This window comes from Emiliania huxleyi (genome assembly GCF_000372725.1).
Source record: "Emiliania huxleyi CCMP1516 unplaced genomic scaffold EMIHUscaffold_99, whole genome shotgun sequence".
Taxonomy (NCBI): domain Eukaryota; phylum Haptophyta; order Isochrysidales; family Noelaerhabdaceae; genus Emiliania; species Emiliania huxleyi.
The window spans coordinates 284,565-301,490 of NW_005194698.1; the positions used below are offsets into that span (position 1 = coordinate 284,565).

The 16,926-nt window shown below is 65.2% G+C and overlaps 5 protein-coding genes across 5 annotated transcripts; 4 read left to right on the forward strand and 1 right to left on the reverse strand.

The window, feature by feature from the left end:
* Window positions 1-1,142: 1,142 nt before the first annotated feature.
* On the forward strand, window positions 1,143-1,841 carry EMIHUDRAFT_69447 (hypothetical protein; the record flags this gene model as incomplete). Its single annotated transcript, XM_005756119.1, has 1 exon — window positions 1,143-1,841. A coding segment is annotated over one exon (699 nt), but the record flags the coding sequence as incomplete, so codon positions are not given.
* Window positions 1,842-4,796: 2,955 nt separating this feature from the next.
* EMIHUDRAFT_221907 (hypothetical protein) lies at window positions 4,797-5,159 on the forward strand (the record flags this gene model as incomplete). The annotated part of the gene is made up of 2 exons (XM_005756120.1): window positions 4,797-4,808; window positions 4,920-5,159. 2 exons carry the CDS (start codon window positions 4,797-4,799, stop codon window positions 5,157-5,159), a joined length of 252 nt encoding a protein of 83 aa, XP_005756177.1.
* Window positions 5,160-5,504: 345 nt separating this feature from the next.
* Window positions 5,505-6,581, forward strand: EMIHUDRAFT_221908 (hypothetical protein; the record flags this gene model as incomplete). The annotated part of the gene is made up of 2 exons (XM_005756121.1): window positions 5,505-5,526; window positions 5,704-6,581. 2 exons carry the CDS (start codon window positions 5,505-5,507, stop codon window positions 6,579-6,581), a joined length of 900 nt encoding a protein of 299 aa, XP_005756178.1.
* A 1,387-nt stretch (window positions 6,582-7,968) lies between these two features.
* EMIHUDRAFT_108128 (hypothetical protein) lies at window positions 7,969-10,882 on the reverse strand (the record flags this gene model as incomplete). The annotated part of the gene is made up of 9 exons (XM_005756122.1): window positions 7,969-8,262; window positions 8,335-8,380; window positions 8,522-8,619; window positions 9,081-9,130; window positions 9,416-9,502; window positions 9,545-9,574; window positions 9,617-9,646; window positions 10,103-10,177; window positions 10,282-10,882. The coding sequence occupies 9 exons, from the start codon at window positions 10,880-10,882 to the stop codon at window positions 7,969-7,971; spliced, it is 1,311 nt and encodes a 436-aa protein (XP_005756179.1).
* Window positions 10,883-12,416: 1,534 nt separating this feature from the next.
* EMIHUDRAFT_221911 (hypothetical protein) lies at window positions 12,417-14,018 on the forward strand (the record flags this gene model as incomplete). Its single annotated transcript, XM_005756123.1, has 5 exons — window positions 12,417-12,810; window positions 12,913-13,109; window positions 13,210-13,432; window positions 13,499-13,639; window positions 13,693-14,018. 5 exons carry the CDS (start codon window positions 12,417-12,419, stop codon window positions 14,016-14,018), a joined length of 1,281 nt encoding a protein of 426 aa, XP_005756180.1.
* Window positions 14,019-16,926: the final 2,908 nt, after the last annotated feature.

Sequence of the window (16,926 nt, forward strand, 5' to 3'; positions counted from 1 at the left end):
GGAGGAGGCGCCCGGGCTCGGGGCGCGGGACGGGGAGGGGGGGGGCGGAGAGGGGGGGGGCGTGGGCGAGGAAAGGGGGGGCGTCGCGGGGGAGCGGGGGAGGAAGAGGGGGAGGGACCCGATTGAGGAGGAGGCGGTGGGGGTGGAGGGTGGGGAGGCGGGAGGCGTGTTTGGGGAGATGGGGGATCGGGAGGGGCGTGTGGAGGAGGGCGGCTCATCGAGAGAAGGGGGGAGGGGGGGCGAGAGACGACGCCGGCGGGGCAAGCAGAGGCCGCGCAACCAGAGGGGAAATGGGGGGTGCGGATGGGGCGGTCGGGGGACGCAGAAGGCGATCGCCTCGCGTAATTCTTTTGGGCAGCGTCCGAAGGCGATCGCCGAGCATGCTCGCCTTTCTCGGCGCAAGGCCGGCGGCGGGCGAGGACGAGGCGGCCGCCGAGGCAGAGCCGCTCGGGTCCGCCGCCGAGCGTCCGCTTGCGGGGCAGGACGTGCCGCTTAGCGAGCCGCGCAGCTTCACCTTTGAAGAGGCCGGGCCCCTTGGCATCACGACGACCGAGTCTTTCGATGGGAAGGTTGTCTTCGTCGATGCTGTTGAGGGCGCGGCGCTCGAGCAAGGCGTGCCTCGGATGTCCGTTATACTTGCGCTCAACGGCAGCGACGCGAGTGGGCTCGCTCGTGACGAACTCGGGCGCTTGTTGGAGGAAGTGCGGCCACAAACGCTAACAGTGCGGCCGCCGGCGGACCAGCGTGGCGAGCAGCTCGAGGGCCGAGACTTGCAGGGCGTGACGCTGCCGGCGGCGATGCTGGCGGGCGCGAACCTCAAGGGATCTGACCTGCGCGGCGCGGATCTCGAAAAGGCGGTGCTGCAGGAGGGGTATGTTTTCGCCCCGCCGGACGTGGAGGGCCTCGGGGGAGCGGCGCTCGGCAAGGCGTGGGAGTGGCGGGGGAAGGAGTCTTACTTCAAGCCGGCCGAGGAGGGGGCGGAGGAGCGGCGGGCGGCCGTCCTCTCTGGCGCCAAGCTGGCCGGCACCAACCTGCGGGATGCCGACCTGCGCAAGGTGAAGCTCGACAACGTGGAGGGGTCCGAGGGCGTCGTGCTGCTGGCGGTGGAGGGGAAGAAGGGGACGGAGCTGGGCGAGGCGTGGATGGAGTGGGGCGTGTGGCTGCGGTACGAGCCGGGCGAGTCGGTGCGCGTCGCAGTTCTCCACGGGGCGCAGCTGCAGGGGGCATATCTCCGCGAGGCGCAGCTGCAGGGGGCAGATCTCAGCGACGCGCAGCTGCAGGGGGCAGATCTCCGCGAGGCGCAGCTGGAGGGGGCAGATCTCAGCGACGCGCAGCTGCAGGGGGCAGTTCTCCGCGACGCGCAGCTGCAGGGGGCAGCTCTCCGCAGGGCGCAGCTGCAGGGGGCAAATCTCTGCGAGGCGCAGCTGGAGGGGGCATATCTCCACGAGGCGCAGCTGCAGGGGGCAATGCTCGACAAGGCGCAGCTGGAGGGGGCAGATCTCCGCGACGCGCAGCTGCAGGGGGCATATCTCAGCTTCGCGCAGCTGGAGGGGGCATATCTCTGCGTGGCGCAGCTGCAGGGGGCAAATCTCGGCATGGCGCAGCTGCAGGGGGCAGATCTCAGCGAGGCGCAGCTGGAGGGGGCTCGTCTCTACAAGGCGCAGCTGGAGGGGGCGAACCTCGGGGGCGCCGACCTGCACGGCGCCGACCTCACCGGCGCCAACCTCGGCGGCGCCGACCTGAAGAATGCCGACTTGCGCGGCGCAGTCCTCATCGGCGTCAACCTCAAGACGGCCGACCTCGAGGGCGCCGACTTGCGGGGCGCGAAGTTCGAGCGCGCCGTCCTCGCTGGCGTCAAGCTCATCGGCGCCAAGTTCTCACCCTTCAAGCCGCCCGAGGCGCGCCCTCCGACGCTTGCGCGGGCGTGGCGGCTGCGGGCGGTCGGCGGGCAGGCCACGAAGGGGCTCTACGTGGCGATCGCCGGAGGCGACAGCGACGGCGGCAGCGACGACGACGACGACGGCGAGGAGGCGGAGGAGGAGGAGGAGGAGGAGGAGGAGGAGGAGGAGGGGAAGGCCGCGGACATCGTCGGCGACGCGCTTGAGGCGGGCGTGGCGGCTCTCGCGCAGGCAGCGGTGCCGGCGATCCTGCTCGCGGAGGAGATCCTCAGCAAGCTCCGCGCTGGGCTGCACGACTGCATCGGCGTGCTGCAGTCCGCGAAGGGTGTCTGCGAGCTCAAGCTCAGCCAGCCAAAGGCAGCGACGACGTTCCTCTGCGACGCTGCCCGCGAGCTCATGCGCTTGCTCGTGTCAGAGCTGCTGCAGCCGCTGCTCGCTGTCTGCAGCGGTCCTCCCGTCCCTTGGGCCTCGCTGCGAGAGAGCGTGCTGCTGATGCTCGAGCCTCAGCCCAAGGAGTTGCTCGACAAGTTCGCGGCGTCGTTCCCGCCATCGGCTGAGGCGGAGGAGGAGGAGGAGGACAGCGACGAGAAGGAGAAGGAGGAAGAGGAGGAAGAAGAGGAGAAGGAGGCGGCGGAGGCGGAGGAGGGCACCGAGGCCGCTAGCGAGCTCTTCCGAGAGCTCCTGCGCCTGATCGCCGAGGAGGCGAAGTCTATGCTGCCGGCGCTCGAGAAGTCCGCCGTGAAGGTGGTGTCGGAGGCAGTGCAGACGCTGTCACTGCAACTCAAGGACGTCGAGCTCGGGCTCCTGAGCGACTTCGCCGCCGTCGCCGGCTGCCTCGAGAACCACCTCGAGACGGTGCTGATCGAGGAGGGGATCGCCAAGCTCGTGTCCAAGTTCCTGCTCGGCCGCTGCGGTGAGCATTTGCCAGCAGTGAGAGCCCTTCATCAACCCTTCATTTCGCACGCTTTATTAATAGGCGCATCCCTGGAGGAGCTGAGCAAGCTCGGCTCCGAGCCGGTCAAGCTGGCAGAGCAGATGGAGATGGTGATCGCGGACAAGTTGAAGGCGTTGGGGTCCGCATCAAAGAAGGCGTTCTCATTGCTCGGCGGCAAGGGCAGCATCAAGAGCCGCGTCGTCAAGTCCGTCCTCAGCGCCGCTACAAAGTACGAGGTCAGCGCCGGCGGCTTCCAAGGGAGCTTCGACATGCTGCGGCTGGCCCTTCGCCGAAGCCCGATCCAGGCCCGCAACCCCATTCTTTGCATCCACCCGGCTCCCCCCCTAATCACACTTGGTTGCCTCCGATCCGCAGCTCAACGTCGACGACAACGAGCTGACATATCTGCTAGACAAGCTCGAGAAGCTCGAGGTGCGTGCCAAGAGAGATTGTGAATCTCGTCATGCTGTTCGTTTCTCACCCCTGCCCCCTACCAACAGGAGCTGGCTGTGCTGAAGGACACATGGAAGGACGTGGCGGCCACTTGGATGTCGATCCTCGAGCTGCGGCGTCAGATCAGTGTTCAGCGCGGCATCGCCGTCATCGACTGCATCGCGAGCGACCAGAAGGCGCCCGGCGCCCCACCCGTAGTACTCTTCCTCGCGACTTGCGCTCTCCGACCCTGTGCTCTGACCGTCTCATCATGTCATTTCTTGTGTCCCAATCGAGATGCGGCTCTGTATTGCAAAATAGGTGCTCAACGCGCTCGGCGCCGCCAAGGCGCTCTTCGACATCGAGGGCGACGCGCCGGCCGACATCTTGGCGCGCCGCTAGAAGACACGGAGACGTCCTCTCCTCTCTTTGTGGCCGCAATAGCGACTGAGACCGGATTGCCCCACACGGCGCGACTCATAGACAGCCCTCGCGACAGCCCCCCCCCCCCCCCCCCCACCCACCCCCACACACACACCCGCAGGCGCGGCTCAGCAAGGACACCGGCGGCCACATCCGCGCCAACGGCTACCGCTACCGCAAGAAGATCAACCTCGAGCTCGCGCGGATCCGCCGCGTGCGCGACCTGCAGTGGCGCGGCGTGACGCTGGTCGGGACGGCGATCGCGGCGGCGCTCATCTCGACCTTCAACTACCTCTACTCCGTCGCCGACGGCGTGGAGCCGTGGTGGCTGCCGCCGGCCGTCGTGCTCGGCGTCCTCTGCGTCCTCTTTCCCGCCGCGGCGGTCCTCGTCTACCTCCTGCACAAGCGCAAGTCGGCGGGCTCGAGGCTGGGCGGTGGGCTCGGGCGCGGCGCCTGAGCTTCCTCCAGCACTCTAGCGCGTCTGGCTCTGGGCATTGGGCATATGTTTCTCGCGGGTCGCGGCAATCCGGATACTTTCTTTTTGTGCCGCCCAATCGTGCGCCGTACTGTTATGTATATGCACGCTGCCCCCTATGCATTCGCATCGTGATATGCATCCTTACCGATCCATAACCCTAGCGCCTATACATTTACGTATTTGCAAAATACGTCGCCCTCTCCCACCCTCGCGCGTCGCGGGGCCGAGCGTTTTTGATCTCTGGGTCTGTGGGCGCCCGCCCGCCGCCTCTGAGGGGTCGGGCCCCCTTAGACTGAAAACAAAAACAAGCTCGAAAACAGCCAAAATCAGCCTGCGAGAGAGGCACTGCGCGCCGCTGACCTCATGACACCAATTCTGATCTAAAACCTGGAAACCCTTGTTCAAAGCCGACCCTAAGCGCCATCCTTCCTGCTCTCACCTGATGCTGCTTCCCCGCGCCGCCTCCTTGGGCCCCCTTGGGCGTATTTTCTACTCCCAGTGGGGTCCCGGGCCCCCGGGCCCCCTCTTGTTTTCTGTTTTCTGTTTTTCAAAACGCCCGCCCGCCCGCCACCCCGAGGCGGCTCGGCCCCCCACAGACCCAGAGATAAAAAACGCTCGGCCCGGCGCGTGAATGCATAACACAGTCAGATACATAATACATACAACATGGGCGAATGGATGCATTACGACTGCTCTCGATGGAGCCCGCTCCAGCTCACGGCCCCCACCCACGACTCTCACTTCTCTGCCCCAGGCGCACCGCGACGGCGGCGACGCTGTCGAGCTGCACGCCGCCAAGACGCCTGACGCGGAGATGGCGCTGATTGTGAAGCTGATCCGGTCGCTTCACACCGACGGCGCGCCGTTCGACCATACAGATATCGCAATCCTCTTCCGCACCAACGCGCCCGCCCGATCGCTCGAGGAGTACCTGCAGAAAGCGACGATCTATGTCTATCCGGCTGCAGCTTACTTGCTGCGACCCCATCGGTAAGAGTAAAGACCTGCTGGTTCATTTACTTTCCTCGCGGTTCGTCCGGGATACTACACCACTTACTTGTCACCCATGGGCGAGCAAAGACGCAATTTAATTAAAGCTCACGACACATCTCACCGGCAACCTTTAGTACAATAAACCTTCTCCAGCGCCCGGCGGCTGAGTCGCATTCTCGTCGGGCTACGGCGGTGCCGGGTCGCTGTTGCGCAGCTCGGACTCGTTTCCTCGGACAGCAAAGTAGTTATACAATGTGGGCCGTCCTGGGTCATTCATTTTCAGATGAGTGCACGAGCATGATGCTTTGATGCGCTCCATGAGATTTTGCTGTGGGCAGCCGTCGTTATGCTCGTAAAACTCAGCGAACGTATGGTGCGCCCCAACGGCAACTCAAATGCGTAAAAACTGGTTCGCGCAATCAGCAGTATGATGGCACATGCAAGTGCTGCCACGCATAGTTTGCCTTGAGCGTGTCTTGGTTCCAAATCAAATGAGCTAACCAGCCAAAGCACAAGGTTGATCATGGATCGGTAAGCCCGACCAGGGGGCGAGACGCACTGCCCCTTCACCATCTTCATCGGACTGAGCGCGAGGGAGGGTGACCCGTGCGACGCCCTCCGAGACATCGAGCTGCGCGAGGCGTGCCCTGACGACGAGCGGGAGACAACGCCTCTATTCGCGGACGAGGACGGCTCGCCACTCACGCACTCGATACTCGACACGCTCCTCAAGGCTGCTCTCCTTCACGCCTGCGGGGAGGCGGCGGCGAAGATCTACACGTGGCACTCCTACCGCTCCGGCCTTGCCACAGCGCTCCACGCCGCGGGAGTCCCAGACGCCGTCATCATGCTAATGTGCCGTTGGATGTGCGAAGCGTCGCTACACGTCTACAGCCGATCGGGTGCCGTCGCTCACGAAGCAAACTTTTGGGCGGCTACGCGCGCGGACGTCAGCAACATCCAGGCCGCCAATGTTCCAAACGTAGTCATGGACCAGGGGATGGCAGACGTGGCCGACTTCTGCTCGAGGCAGTGCGCTGCAGATAGGGCGGCGTACGCAGAAGCGCAGGGCGCCGCGCCTCGCGGGACGAGCGGCGCGACGACCGCCCGCGGAGCAGGCGGTGCGGCAAACATGCAGCCGCCAACTCGCGAAGCAGCGCCAAGCGCGCCCACCGACACTCGACCGATCACCGCCGAAAACGCCACGGGGCGGCCGGTCCTCGTCGCAAGCGCCCTCTGGCCGCAGTACGCATGCAAGGAGTTCGGTGGAGCCGGCTGGGCGGCGACCGTGTTGCGATGCTCCAAGCACACCGCAATCGTCCGGTTCACGATTGCCGCGACGCGCGATGGCCGACCATACGAAGACGCGCGCGTCCCGCTCAATCAACTGCGGCCGCTGCCTCCGCGACAACTGACCGCATAAGGCGCGCTTCAGAGGGTGGAACCCCGCATAATCACCGCAGGGTGGAACCCCTCATAATCACCGCAGGGTGGAACCCCTCATAATCACCACAGGGTGGAACCCCTCATAATCACCGCAGGGTGGAACCCCTCATAATCACCGCAGGGTGGAACCCCTTATAATCACCGCAGGGTGGAACCCCTCATAATCACCCGCGTGCTACCCGGCTTGCGAGTAGGGAGGAGGAGGCTGCGCTGCGCAAGCACGGGCGGGAGGGGCTTCTCCTGCAGAGTCGTGCGTGCGCAGGGCTCCTCTTTGCTTTCTTCTACTCCCTACTATCATCTCGTTCCCGTCCTACCAGAGAAGGTTACTTCCCCCAGGATTGGTCTTCTCTGCATGCGGGAACACCCTCGGGCGGCCGGGTGGGGCTGCGGCTGGAGCTAGCATGGCTCGATAGAGCCGAGACCCCGTGTTGAGGCGGCGCTCCTGTGGGCGGCTGTGGAATCGGCAGATTCGACCTCAGATCTCCAGTATTCTCATCCCAGTGGATGGACGTCCGGACGTCCCTTTGTGTTCCTCTCGTCGTCCGCCAGCGAGACTGGCTCAGTCGCTGGCGGCCGCAGTTTTCTGTGACCCACCCACCTCTCCCTTGTGTTTTGTGGGGAGGGGCTTCTCCTGCGGAGTCGTGCGTGCGCAGGGCTCCTCTTTGCTTTCTTCTACTCCCTACTATCATCTCGTTCCCGTCCTTCCAGAGAAATGAACTCGCACCCCAGTGTAAAAACCGCCAGCCCAGTCTGCTCCCCAGTATCCACCCACGCGCAGGCGCAGCATCGTGCCACAATTGGCATGCCAACTTCTTGGTTTTACTTTCGATGCCGGGTAGCACTGTGAAACCTCAAAGTCAAACCTCTCTCATTTTTTATTTTTATTATTAGCTGTCACAGCTCTCACCTCCTCTCACAGTAGAGAGGTGTCCGTTTTTATTTATTTATTCACCTCCTCTCAAGCACAAAGAGCATGCACTCGTTTCCCCCCCCTCTCGCACAATCGCTGGTGGTGCCACCCCCTCGACAGCGGCCGCCGGCGCCCTCCACCCCTGCCCTCCCACACCACCTCGCTCTGCTTCCAGCAGCCGCAACATCTCCGCGGCGACGGACTCGACGACGGGCGGGCAGACGGCGTTGCCGATCTGGCGGTAAAAGTGCGCCGTCGCGTGCGTATCGTGCGCCGGCGGGACGGCGAACGAGTCCGGGAACCCTGTTCACAGCAGCGGGTGTGAAGAGACGCTGGCGTGCGGTGGCGGGACGGCTGAGCGCGTCGAGGGGCGCCCATCAACCTCGCGCACTCGCGCGGCGACAGGAAGCGCGGCCTGCAGATCACGGAGTCAGCGGAGGTGTCTAGGAAGTGTCTAGGAGGTGTCTAGAAAGTGCGGCGACAGGAAGCGCGGCCTGCGCTGCCCGCCGTCGCGGAGCGAGCCGTCGAGCTCCTCGCAGACGTACCGGCTCGTGTAGTTCGAGACGTGCCGGTACGACGACGTCAGCGTCGGCGCCTTTGCGCACAAGTCGACGGCCCTGTCGGACAGAGAGCAGGGCGGCGCGCCCGGCCACCGCTTGAATGAGGCGAGTTGGCCGCGCAGCTGCTGCCACTGTGCCTCGCTCAGCTCGCACGCCGCCGCCGCCTCGCTGCGAGGGGCCTCGAGCACCTGTTCGCACCCCCTTGTGTGCTTGGCTCGGCGACGTCTTCTGCCGCCTGCTCTGCGCGGGGACTCGAGCACGTCGCGCAGCGCGGAGGACGGCTTGCCGCCGCGCACGCCGTCCCACCTAATCAATTAACGAAGTGTGGAGATGGATTGATTAATTAATTAGGTGTCGCCGCGCGCACGCCGCCCCACCTTTGGTAATTAAGTAATGAATCAATCTCCACATTCGTTAATTACTTGCCGCCGCGCACGCCGCCCCCACCGCATCTCGATGCCGAGGTCGCGTCGGAACCCGACCAGGTAGACGCGCTCCCGCTGCTGCGGCAGCCACTCCTTAGCGCTGACCACCCTCCACGACACCTGGTTGCGAGATACCGGGAGATGCGGGGAGATGCGGGGAGATGCGGGGAGATGCGGGGAGATGTGGGGAGATGTGGGGAGATGTGGGGAGATGCGGGGAGATGCGGAGAGATGTGGGGAGATGTGGGGAGATGTGGGGAGGTGTGGGGAGGTGTGGGGAGGTGTGGGGAGGTGTGGGGAGGTGTGGGGAGGTGTGGGGAGGTGTGGGGAGGTGTGGGGAGGCGTGGGGAGGTGTGGGGAGGTGTGGGGAGGTGCGGGGAGGTGTGGGGAGATGTGGGGAGAGGTGGGGAGAGGTGGGGAGATGCGGGGAGAGGTGGGGAGATGCGGGGAGATGTGGGGAGGTGTGGGGAGAGGTGGGGAGATGCGGGGAGATTGCTCCCTCGCCACCTGGAGGGGAGATACGGCCGCCGTTGCGGCACGGAGGCTGCGGAGCTGCGGCGGGGAACGCTCCTCCCCGCCACCGCGTAGCCGCACTGCGAGAGCTCCTCCACGATGCGCGCAAAGGTGCGGCCTGCCGGGGCACGTCCTGGGCGCGTCGTGCGGCTCTCCGTGTGAGAGGGCGTCAACGAGGCGAGGCCAGGTGCGGCCGGGCGTGAAGGCTGCGTCCGTGTACGCCTTGCGCGCCACGCTGGCGCTGCGCGCGCCGCCGTCCATGGTGACGAGCCCGGCCACCTGTCGGTTGGTTCACCCACACAGCCCTCACACACCGCCGAGGGAGTGCGATCGCCGCGGCTGAGGCTGGCGGCCTGTCGATGCATTGAGACGGCCTCGCAGCCCTTTCAATAAGGAGTGCGACCTTCCGTGAGGCTGGCCACGTTCTCGAAGAGGAAGGCGGCCGGTTGCCGCGCGGACAGCAGCCGAACCAGCTCGCGGTAGAGCTGGCCTAATTACAGTTAGTGAATCGTTAATTAACAGTTAATTACACCTCGCCGAACCAGCTCGCGGTAGAGCTGGCCTAATTATAGTTAGTTAATCGTTAATGAATAGTTAATTACACCTCGCCGAACCAGCTCGCGGTAGAGCTGGCCTAATTACAGTTAGTTAATCGTTAATGAATAGTTAATTACACCTCGCCGGACCAGCTCGCGGTAGAGCTGGCCGCGCAGGTCGAGCAGACCGGCCTGAGAGGAGGTGCGGTGGGGATCACGCCTCGCGAGCTTCACTGGCTGATCGGTGACTGAGCTCACCGATCTCGCAACTCGCCGCATCTCGGCCGCATCTCGGGCGCATCTCGGCCGCATCTCGGGCGCATCTCGGGCGCATCCCGCCTTGCTGCCGCGGTCGGAGAAGGGCTGGCACGGGAAGCCTATGGGCAGGCTCTCTGTGCATGCACCATCGTCCTCACGGTAAGAGAATGGGCTGGCGCGGGCAGCCGGCGGGTGAGCAAGCCGAAGGCGGGCAAGTCTACATCTATGACCTGTAGCCGGGCAGGTCTCGGGCTACAGCTCGGCTACTCGGCCATCGGCTACAGCTCGGCTAGCACCGGCGGTGAGCAGGTCGAAGGCGGGCAGGTCGGCGGCGTGCACGCTGGAGATGTCGCCCGCACGGGGCTCTCCGCCTGCCGGCCAGTGCGGGGAGATATGGGGAGATACGGGGAGATACGGGGAGATACGGGGAGATAGTCCGCTTCTATCTCCGCCTGCCGGCCAGTGCGCGCCGTACGCCCGGCTGGCGGCGCGGTCGAGCTCGGCCTACGCGAAGGCTCAGACCAGGCTCCGAGAAGGGCCAAGGAAGAGGAGGCCCGCCCGCGCGGGTCGAGCGCGGCCGCAAAGACGCAGCGCCCTCCGAGTGGCTCCAGCCCGAGCCGGAAGCCTCCGATGCCGGCAAAGACCTCTGCAAAGGTGAAGGCCTCGGGTGGGCCCGGCCGCGGTGCAAGCGGCGGCAGCGCGCGCCCAAACAGCGCGTCGCACCGCCGCACGCCGGAGTAGAAGACTGCGCCGCTCGCACCGACCGCCGAGGCGACGGCGGCGGCCAGCTCTGCCGGCGCGGCGGCCGGATCGTCGAGGACGCCCGCGACGGTGGCAGGAACATGGAGCAAGAACATGTCCGGCGTGACGCGGTCAACCACGAGCGCGTGCCGCACGTCGGACCGCGTGCCGTGCCGCAGGTCGCCGACGGCCGCCTCGAGCGCCGCCCGACAGCTCGTGAGCTTCCGCTTTGGGACGAGCAGCGCGCCGACAGGGACGCCGCCGTGGTCCGACCGCCGAGAGCGGAGGGCGGCGTCGAGGGCGGCGTCGAGGGAGGTGGTGGCCGGCTCGGGCATGCAGCGGATTCCGGGGCACGGTCGGGGCACGGCGTGATCGCTTTTCTTTTTTCAGAACTTAAACAAAGAATTACCGCTCTGAACTAAGGTACACCACACCACGCGAGCCGCCTCGGACTCCGCACATAAGATGGGCTTATATACGATCATCGCTGTTCGTCTCGCGTCACCGATTTGGTTCTCACGTCTCACGAGAGTAAGTAATTATATCGGGACGTCACTTATCTCAAACGCACGGCCTACTCGCCCAAGTACTCGCTCTCTTTTATGTCCCACCATGCAGAGCGCATCTCTCTCTCTGTTGTGCGAGGCGTGAACCGCGCCATTCGCTCTCACCTGGCAACCCTGTCTGCATCCTCAAAAAGTAGTAACCCCCATCCCCTTTACAGCCCGACCCGCCCCTCGCCCCTCTGACTACTCATTTGTGAGCAGGTGCGTGAACCACGGGTCTACCTCAAACAACGAGAGCTTCAACAACGTCCTGCACATGTTCATTAGCAAGCGGATCGTGTACAAGTCATACGGCCCGATGTACGGCCGGCTCGCCAAGATCATGTGGAACGAGGAAAAGTGCACGCGCGAGGTGAGCGGCGCGACCTGGAAGGCGGCGCGGACGGGCGCGCGAAAGAATGCTGTGGTGCCCAAGGCCTTCCAGGCGAAGCGGAAGGGCGACCGCACGTGGCACTTTGCTGCTGAGGCGATCGGCCGCCTCAAGCGGCGCGTGTTCGACCCCTCGCACCGCTTCTCGTCGGGCTGGCTCGAGCTGGAGCCGCCCTCGGCCGATGCAGCCGCTGCCCCCGTCCCAGCCCCAAGGAAGACCTGGGGGAAGGCGAAGGCGATGGGCGCCGCAGCGGCGCGCCAAGAGGCAGCGGCGGCGACGGGCGATCAGGCGAACGGCCTGTGAGTAAGCTGTGTTCTGGTATTGTCATAGGATGCCACAGTCCCGCATTTGTGTGTTTTGAGTCTGTTGCGAGCCGCGTCGTGTGGTGTGTGCAATGTACTATGCTTGCCTGATCAGCATCGAAGACGACCAACGCATTGGTATCCAGGGAGCAAATAACGACTCGCGTAGAGCGAGCGCCCAGAGTCGCTGCCTCGCTGTCCGGCCTCTGTACTGCCCCTTCTCTCGCTTATCAGTCGCATTCTCACCGCACGCAGAGAGCACTGGTGCTCTCCGCGTGCGCCACCGATGCGATTTTGCAATCTCAGCCACCTCGCCGGAGGTAGTTGCGACTGGGGACACCGAAAGCTCGACGCTCGAGCACGTGTGGCAAAGTTTTGCGACATCCTGCGACTCGACCCCCGAGGGCTGCCGGCCGCCGACAGCAATACCGAGACCGGATTGCGCAGCGGGTTCGGTCTGAATGTGCCCAGGGCCAGCCCGTGGACTGGTACGGACGGCAGGTACCCATGGGACCGCTGCGGCGGGCCTGGGAGGCGCCGCGAGTCCCAATCATGCACGGTCGGCGCGCGTCCCCAAGCCCAAAGTAGGCCTTTAAGGGTTAGACCTATCTAGATACGTTCCCTTCCTCCGATGGTGGACGTTGCGATTGGCACGCCCGTGCCGGCGTCCAACGCAAAAGTCGTCGCCTACCCGGTGCCCGACGCGGCGGCCTCTTCCGACTCGCCCGACGAGGCGGGCCGCATCGTGCCAACGGACGCAGCGCTGCGCGAGAACCAACGCCTGACCGGGCTAACGGACGTAGAGCTGCAGCGGGAGGTGGTGGACGTCGCATTTTCAGGGCTGCGCGCAGACACCCTCCACACGCTGCTGTGGCGGCTGCACACGCCGGGCTGCCCAAATCTGCGCGTGCTCAACCTCAAAGCCAACCGGGGCCTCGACGACGGTGTTGCAATATCGCTGGCACGTGTCCTGCCCGGCGCCTGCCCCGCTCTCGAGTGCGTGGATCTGAGCGGACCGCCCGTTGGTAGCCGCGGCCGGATAGGCGACCCAGGCGCCCCATTCTGATGGCCTGATCCTCCTCATTGGCCCACAGAGAGACAGAGACAGCAGTGCGTCGGCGGTGTAGGTGGCGTCGCGCTCGCCTCGATGATGCCTCGCCTCAAGTGCTTGCAAAGCCTTCTCCTCAGCTTCAACGCCCTCGAAAACGGTGCGGCTGCGGCTCTCGCGCAGAGCGCCCCCGCGTGCACCGCGCTTTTGCGCCTTGAACTGCTGCACAACAGCTTTGGCGGCGACGCAGCGCGGGCGATCGTGGCGCCGTTTGCGGTGAGTCCGGGCGTGAGCTTCGTTGACCAGGCGCGAGATCGCCGAGACGCAGCAGAGATGCAGTGTGCAGCGCCGCACGCAGCCACCCCCTTCCCCGTAGGCGCTGCTCAGCAGCGAGAACGTCGTGCTGACTCGCCTTGAGCTGAGGGACGCCGACCTCGTGCTCCTCGTTGCGTCTCTGCCTGCGCGTGGCGGGGCGCTCCGTTCCCTTGACCTATCCAGGAACGGGTTGCGCGACGCGACGGCGATCGCGTCGCACTTCGGCGGCGGCGGCGCGCCCGAGCTTGTCTCGCTCAAGCTGGGGCACAACCCGCTCTCAGCAGGTGGCTTCCCCCCGCCATACCCTAGCTTGGTGGCTCGCCTGACGCCGGTCCGTCCCATCTACGCAGCGACGCTGAAGAGCCTCGGCTGCGCGCTGCCCTCGATGCGCGCGCTGCAGACGCTCTCGCTCTCGCATGGCGATCTGGGCGACGAGGGTGCACAGGCTCTCTTTGGCAGCCTCGCGTCAGAAGGCGCCCTGTCCGCCTCCGGTAGCCTCTTTTCCGGCCACCGCCACTGTCACCAGCCCCCCCTTGCGCCAAAGGCGTCAAGCCCGCGGCGGAACTGCGCATTCTTGAGCTGCGGGGATGCGGCGTCGGCGACGGTGGCATGCGCGCGCTCGTCGCCGCCCTCGGCGGTGGGAGGATGCCACAGCTGCGCAAGTTGCTCCTCCGTGGCAATGACGTCGGCGACGACGCGACGCTCGGCTCGCTGGCGCAGGCAATCGGCCCGCTGGCGGCGCTCATCGAGATTGAGCTGGGCGGCAACCCATTCCGCTCGTCAATGGGCGCCCTCGGCCTCGCCACGCCGCCCGGCCTCAAGGCGTTGCAAAAGGCGTGCAAGGGGAAGAAGGTGATTCTCTCGTCGTGAGCGGAGCCGGCGACCGGGGCGGGGCTGGGCAGGGGGTGACATCCTGCAGAAGAGAGAGAAAGGAAGAAGGTTAAGGCCGGGCACACCGCTTGTGGATTTGGAGCACTTGGAGTAAGTATCGAAGGTGAAAGAACACACAGTCAGTCAGTCAGAGGTAAGTAAGCCGCAAGACGAGAGGACTCAGAGTCACACGCACCCTGTCTATGACTATGTCATGTGTGTGTGTGGGGGGGGGGGGTTCAGCCGCGATGCGAGCGGCCCGCCCTCCCCAGGCGAGCCGCCCGCATCCGCGGAGTGAGGTGAGTGAGGGAGTGAGTATTCTTGATACGAAACCACACGACGACACACACACCAGTCGACTCGCATCACACACACACACACACTCCGCGGAGGCCCATCATGCGATTCAAAAAATGAAAGCCTATCGAAGCAATATCGCTACATGGTGATGCGATCGAGCTCCTTAAGCTGCGCCTCGTGCGCGCGGACATCAACTTTGGACATGTGCACGAGCACGGCCTCGGTGAGACCAAACGGCGCCAACCGGTAGTCTTCGAGGATCTCATCGAATACCTCGCGGGCGACCTCCTCGTTCTCCTCGGAGAAGAAGACGACGCGCGAGCGGAACGAGCGCCCAAACCTCTCAAACGTCTGCGCGGTAGGTCTGAATCTGTCCGCGCGCGGTGAGAGAGGCGTGCTTGTCGAGCTTCTTGAACTCGGTGAACCAGCCGGACGTCTCGTTGACGGCGTCCGCAATCCAGCCGCCTGGCAGTTCGACCTCGGTCTCGTCCTCGATCGACATCTTGTCCCGGACGATGGCCTCGCGCTGCACGCGTGCGGAGATGGCGGATTTAACCTCAGCCGGGGAGATGCGAGGAGATGCAAGGCGTTCGCGCTCGGGCAGATACGGGGAGATGCGAGGAGATGCAAGTTATGAGCCCGATACGTCGCAGTGCGCTTGCGTTCGGCGGCAAGTGGTTGGTGCGCTAACTAACCCCGAAGAACCCTTCGTTCAGTGTCGCGCCTCATCGCAAATATCCTGTCGGTTTGTACTCATGCCACATGCGCCGCCGCCGGCGCCTGCGCCTCGATCTTCTTGGGCAGCAGCTGGTTCGACAGGTCCTCTCCGTGGCCTAGGCATCTGAGATCGCCCCCGCCCCAGGTAAAGACTGCGCCGTCGGCGGTGATGGCGAGGCTATGCTGCCACGCAGCCGCTACGGCCACGAAGCGCTGCCCCGCCAAGGCCTCGATCTTCTTCGGCAGCTGCTGCAGCTGCTCGTCGCCGTGGCCCAGCCGGCCTTCCCTTCCATCGCCCCAGCTCCAGACGGCGCCGTCGGCGGCGATGGCGAGGCTGTGCATGCCTCCCGCCGACACAGCGACGACGCGCTGCCCCGCCAAGGCCTCGACCTTCTTCGGCAGCAGCTGGTCCTGCTGGTCGCCGTGGCCCAACTGTCCAGAGTCTCCGCGGCCGCAGCTCCAGACGCCGTCGGCGGTGAGGGCGAGGCTGGTCGTCCATCCAGCAGCGACAGCGATGACGCGCCGCCCAGCCAAGGCCTCGACCTTCTTGGGCAGCGGCTGGCTCTGCTGGTCGCCGTGGCCCAGCTTGCCATAGGCTCCTGCGCCCCAGCTCCAGACGGCGCCGTCGGCGGTGATGGCGAGGCTGTGGCTTTCTCCAGCCGAGACCGCGACGACACGCTGGTCAGCAAAGGCCTCGACCTTCTTCGGCAGCAGCTGGCTCTGGTAGTCGCCGTGGCCCAGCTGGCCGTAGGTTCCCCAGCCCCAGCTCCTAACTTCTCCGTCGGCGGTGAGGGCGAGGCTGTGCTTGCTTCCAGCCCCAGCCGAGACAGCGATGACGCGCTGGCCAGTGAAGGCCTCGACCTTCTTGGGCAGCAGCTGGTTCTGCTGGTCGCCGTGGCCCAGCTTGCCAAAGCTTCCACTGCCCCAGCTCCAGACAGCGCCGCCGGCGGTGAGGGCGAGGCTGTGCTCGGCTCCAACCGACACATTCACGGCGCGCTCGCCGCCCAGCGTCGACGGGTTCCGGGTTGGCGTGTTGAGCCGCGCCACACCCTCGCCGTGCCCGAGCAGCCCTTGAGCGTAGAACGGCGCTGAGCAGCACGACGAGAGCCGCCCCTCGCCGTCAATGAAGAGGCTGTGCCGAGTGCCTCCCGCCGCCCTCGCCGGCGGGTTGGACTCGCACAGCAGTGCCACAAAGCACAGCCACCGCACGGCGCAGCCCTCACCCTCTGGCAGCGCCGGCAGCTCGAAGCCGCGCTCTTGCGCCCACAAGCGGATGCCCTCCACCGCAAGCGAGGCGTGGAAGAGCAGCGAGACGGCCGCGACGCGAGCGATGTCGGCGGGGTCGCAGCGAGAGATGGCGCGCACGAGGAGCTCCGTTGGGAGGTCGAGGAGGCGGGCGGGCGGCGGCGTGTCTGGAGAGGTGGCGGCGGAGGAGACGGAGGCGAGGCGGCGCGAGCTGCGGCGCGGCGGGGTGGACATCGCGAGAAAAAGAATTTAAACAAGACAACTCTCTCTCACAGCACACAGGCTCGACACAGGTGCGAACTGGCGCGTGCTAGTACTATCACCGGCAGAGAAAAAGAATCTTACCACAAAACTCCCTCGCACAACACTTTAGGTATATTGTTGGCAAATCAAGACACAGAGCTCACACAGAATCACAGCGGGAGGAAAGCGGCGAGTCGCAATTCCTGGGGTCCTTGTGGCGGGCCACCCTGTCCAGAGAGGCATGGATGCCAATCTGGGGTCTCTCGACCGAGTCTATGAAGCCCTGGCCGCCTCCCGGTGGTGGCAGAGGTTTATGGAACCAAGCGACGGAGATGGTGCGGGGGTACGGGTGTTCCAGGGGGTCACGACACGCACCGACCCTTCACGAACCGAAAGGCTGCAC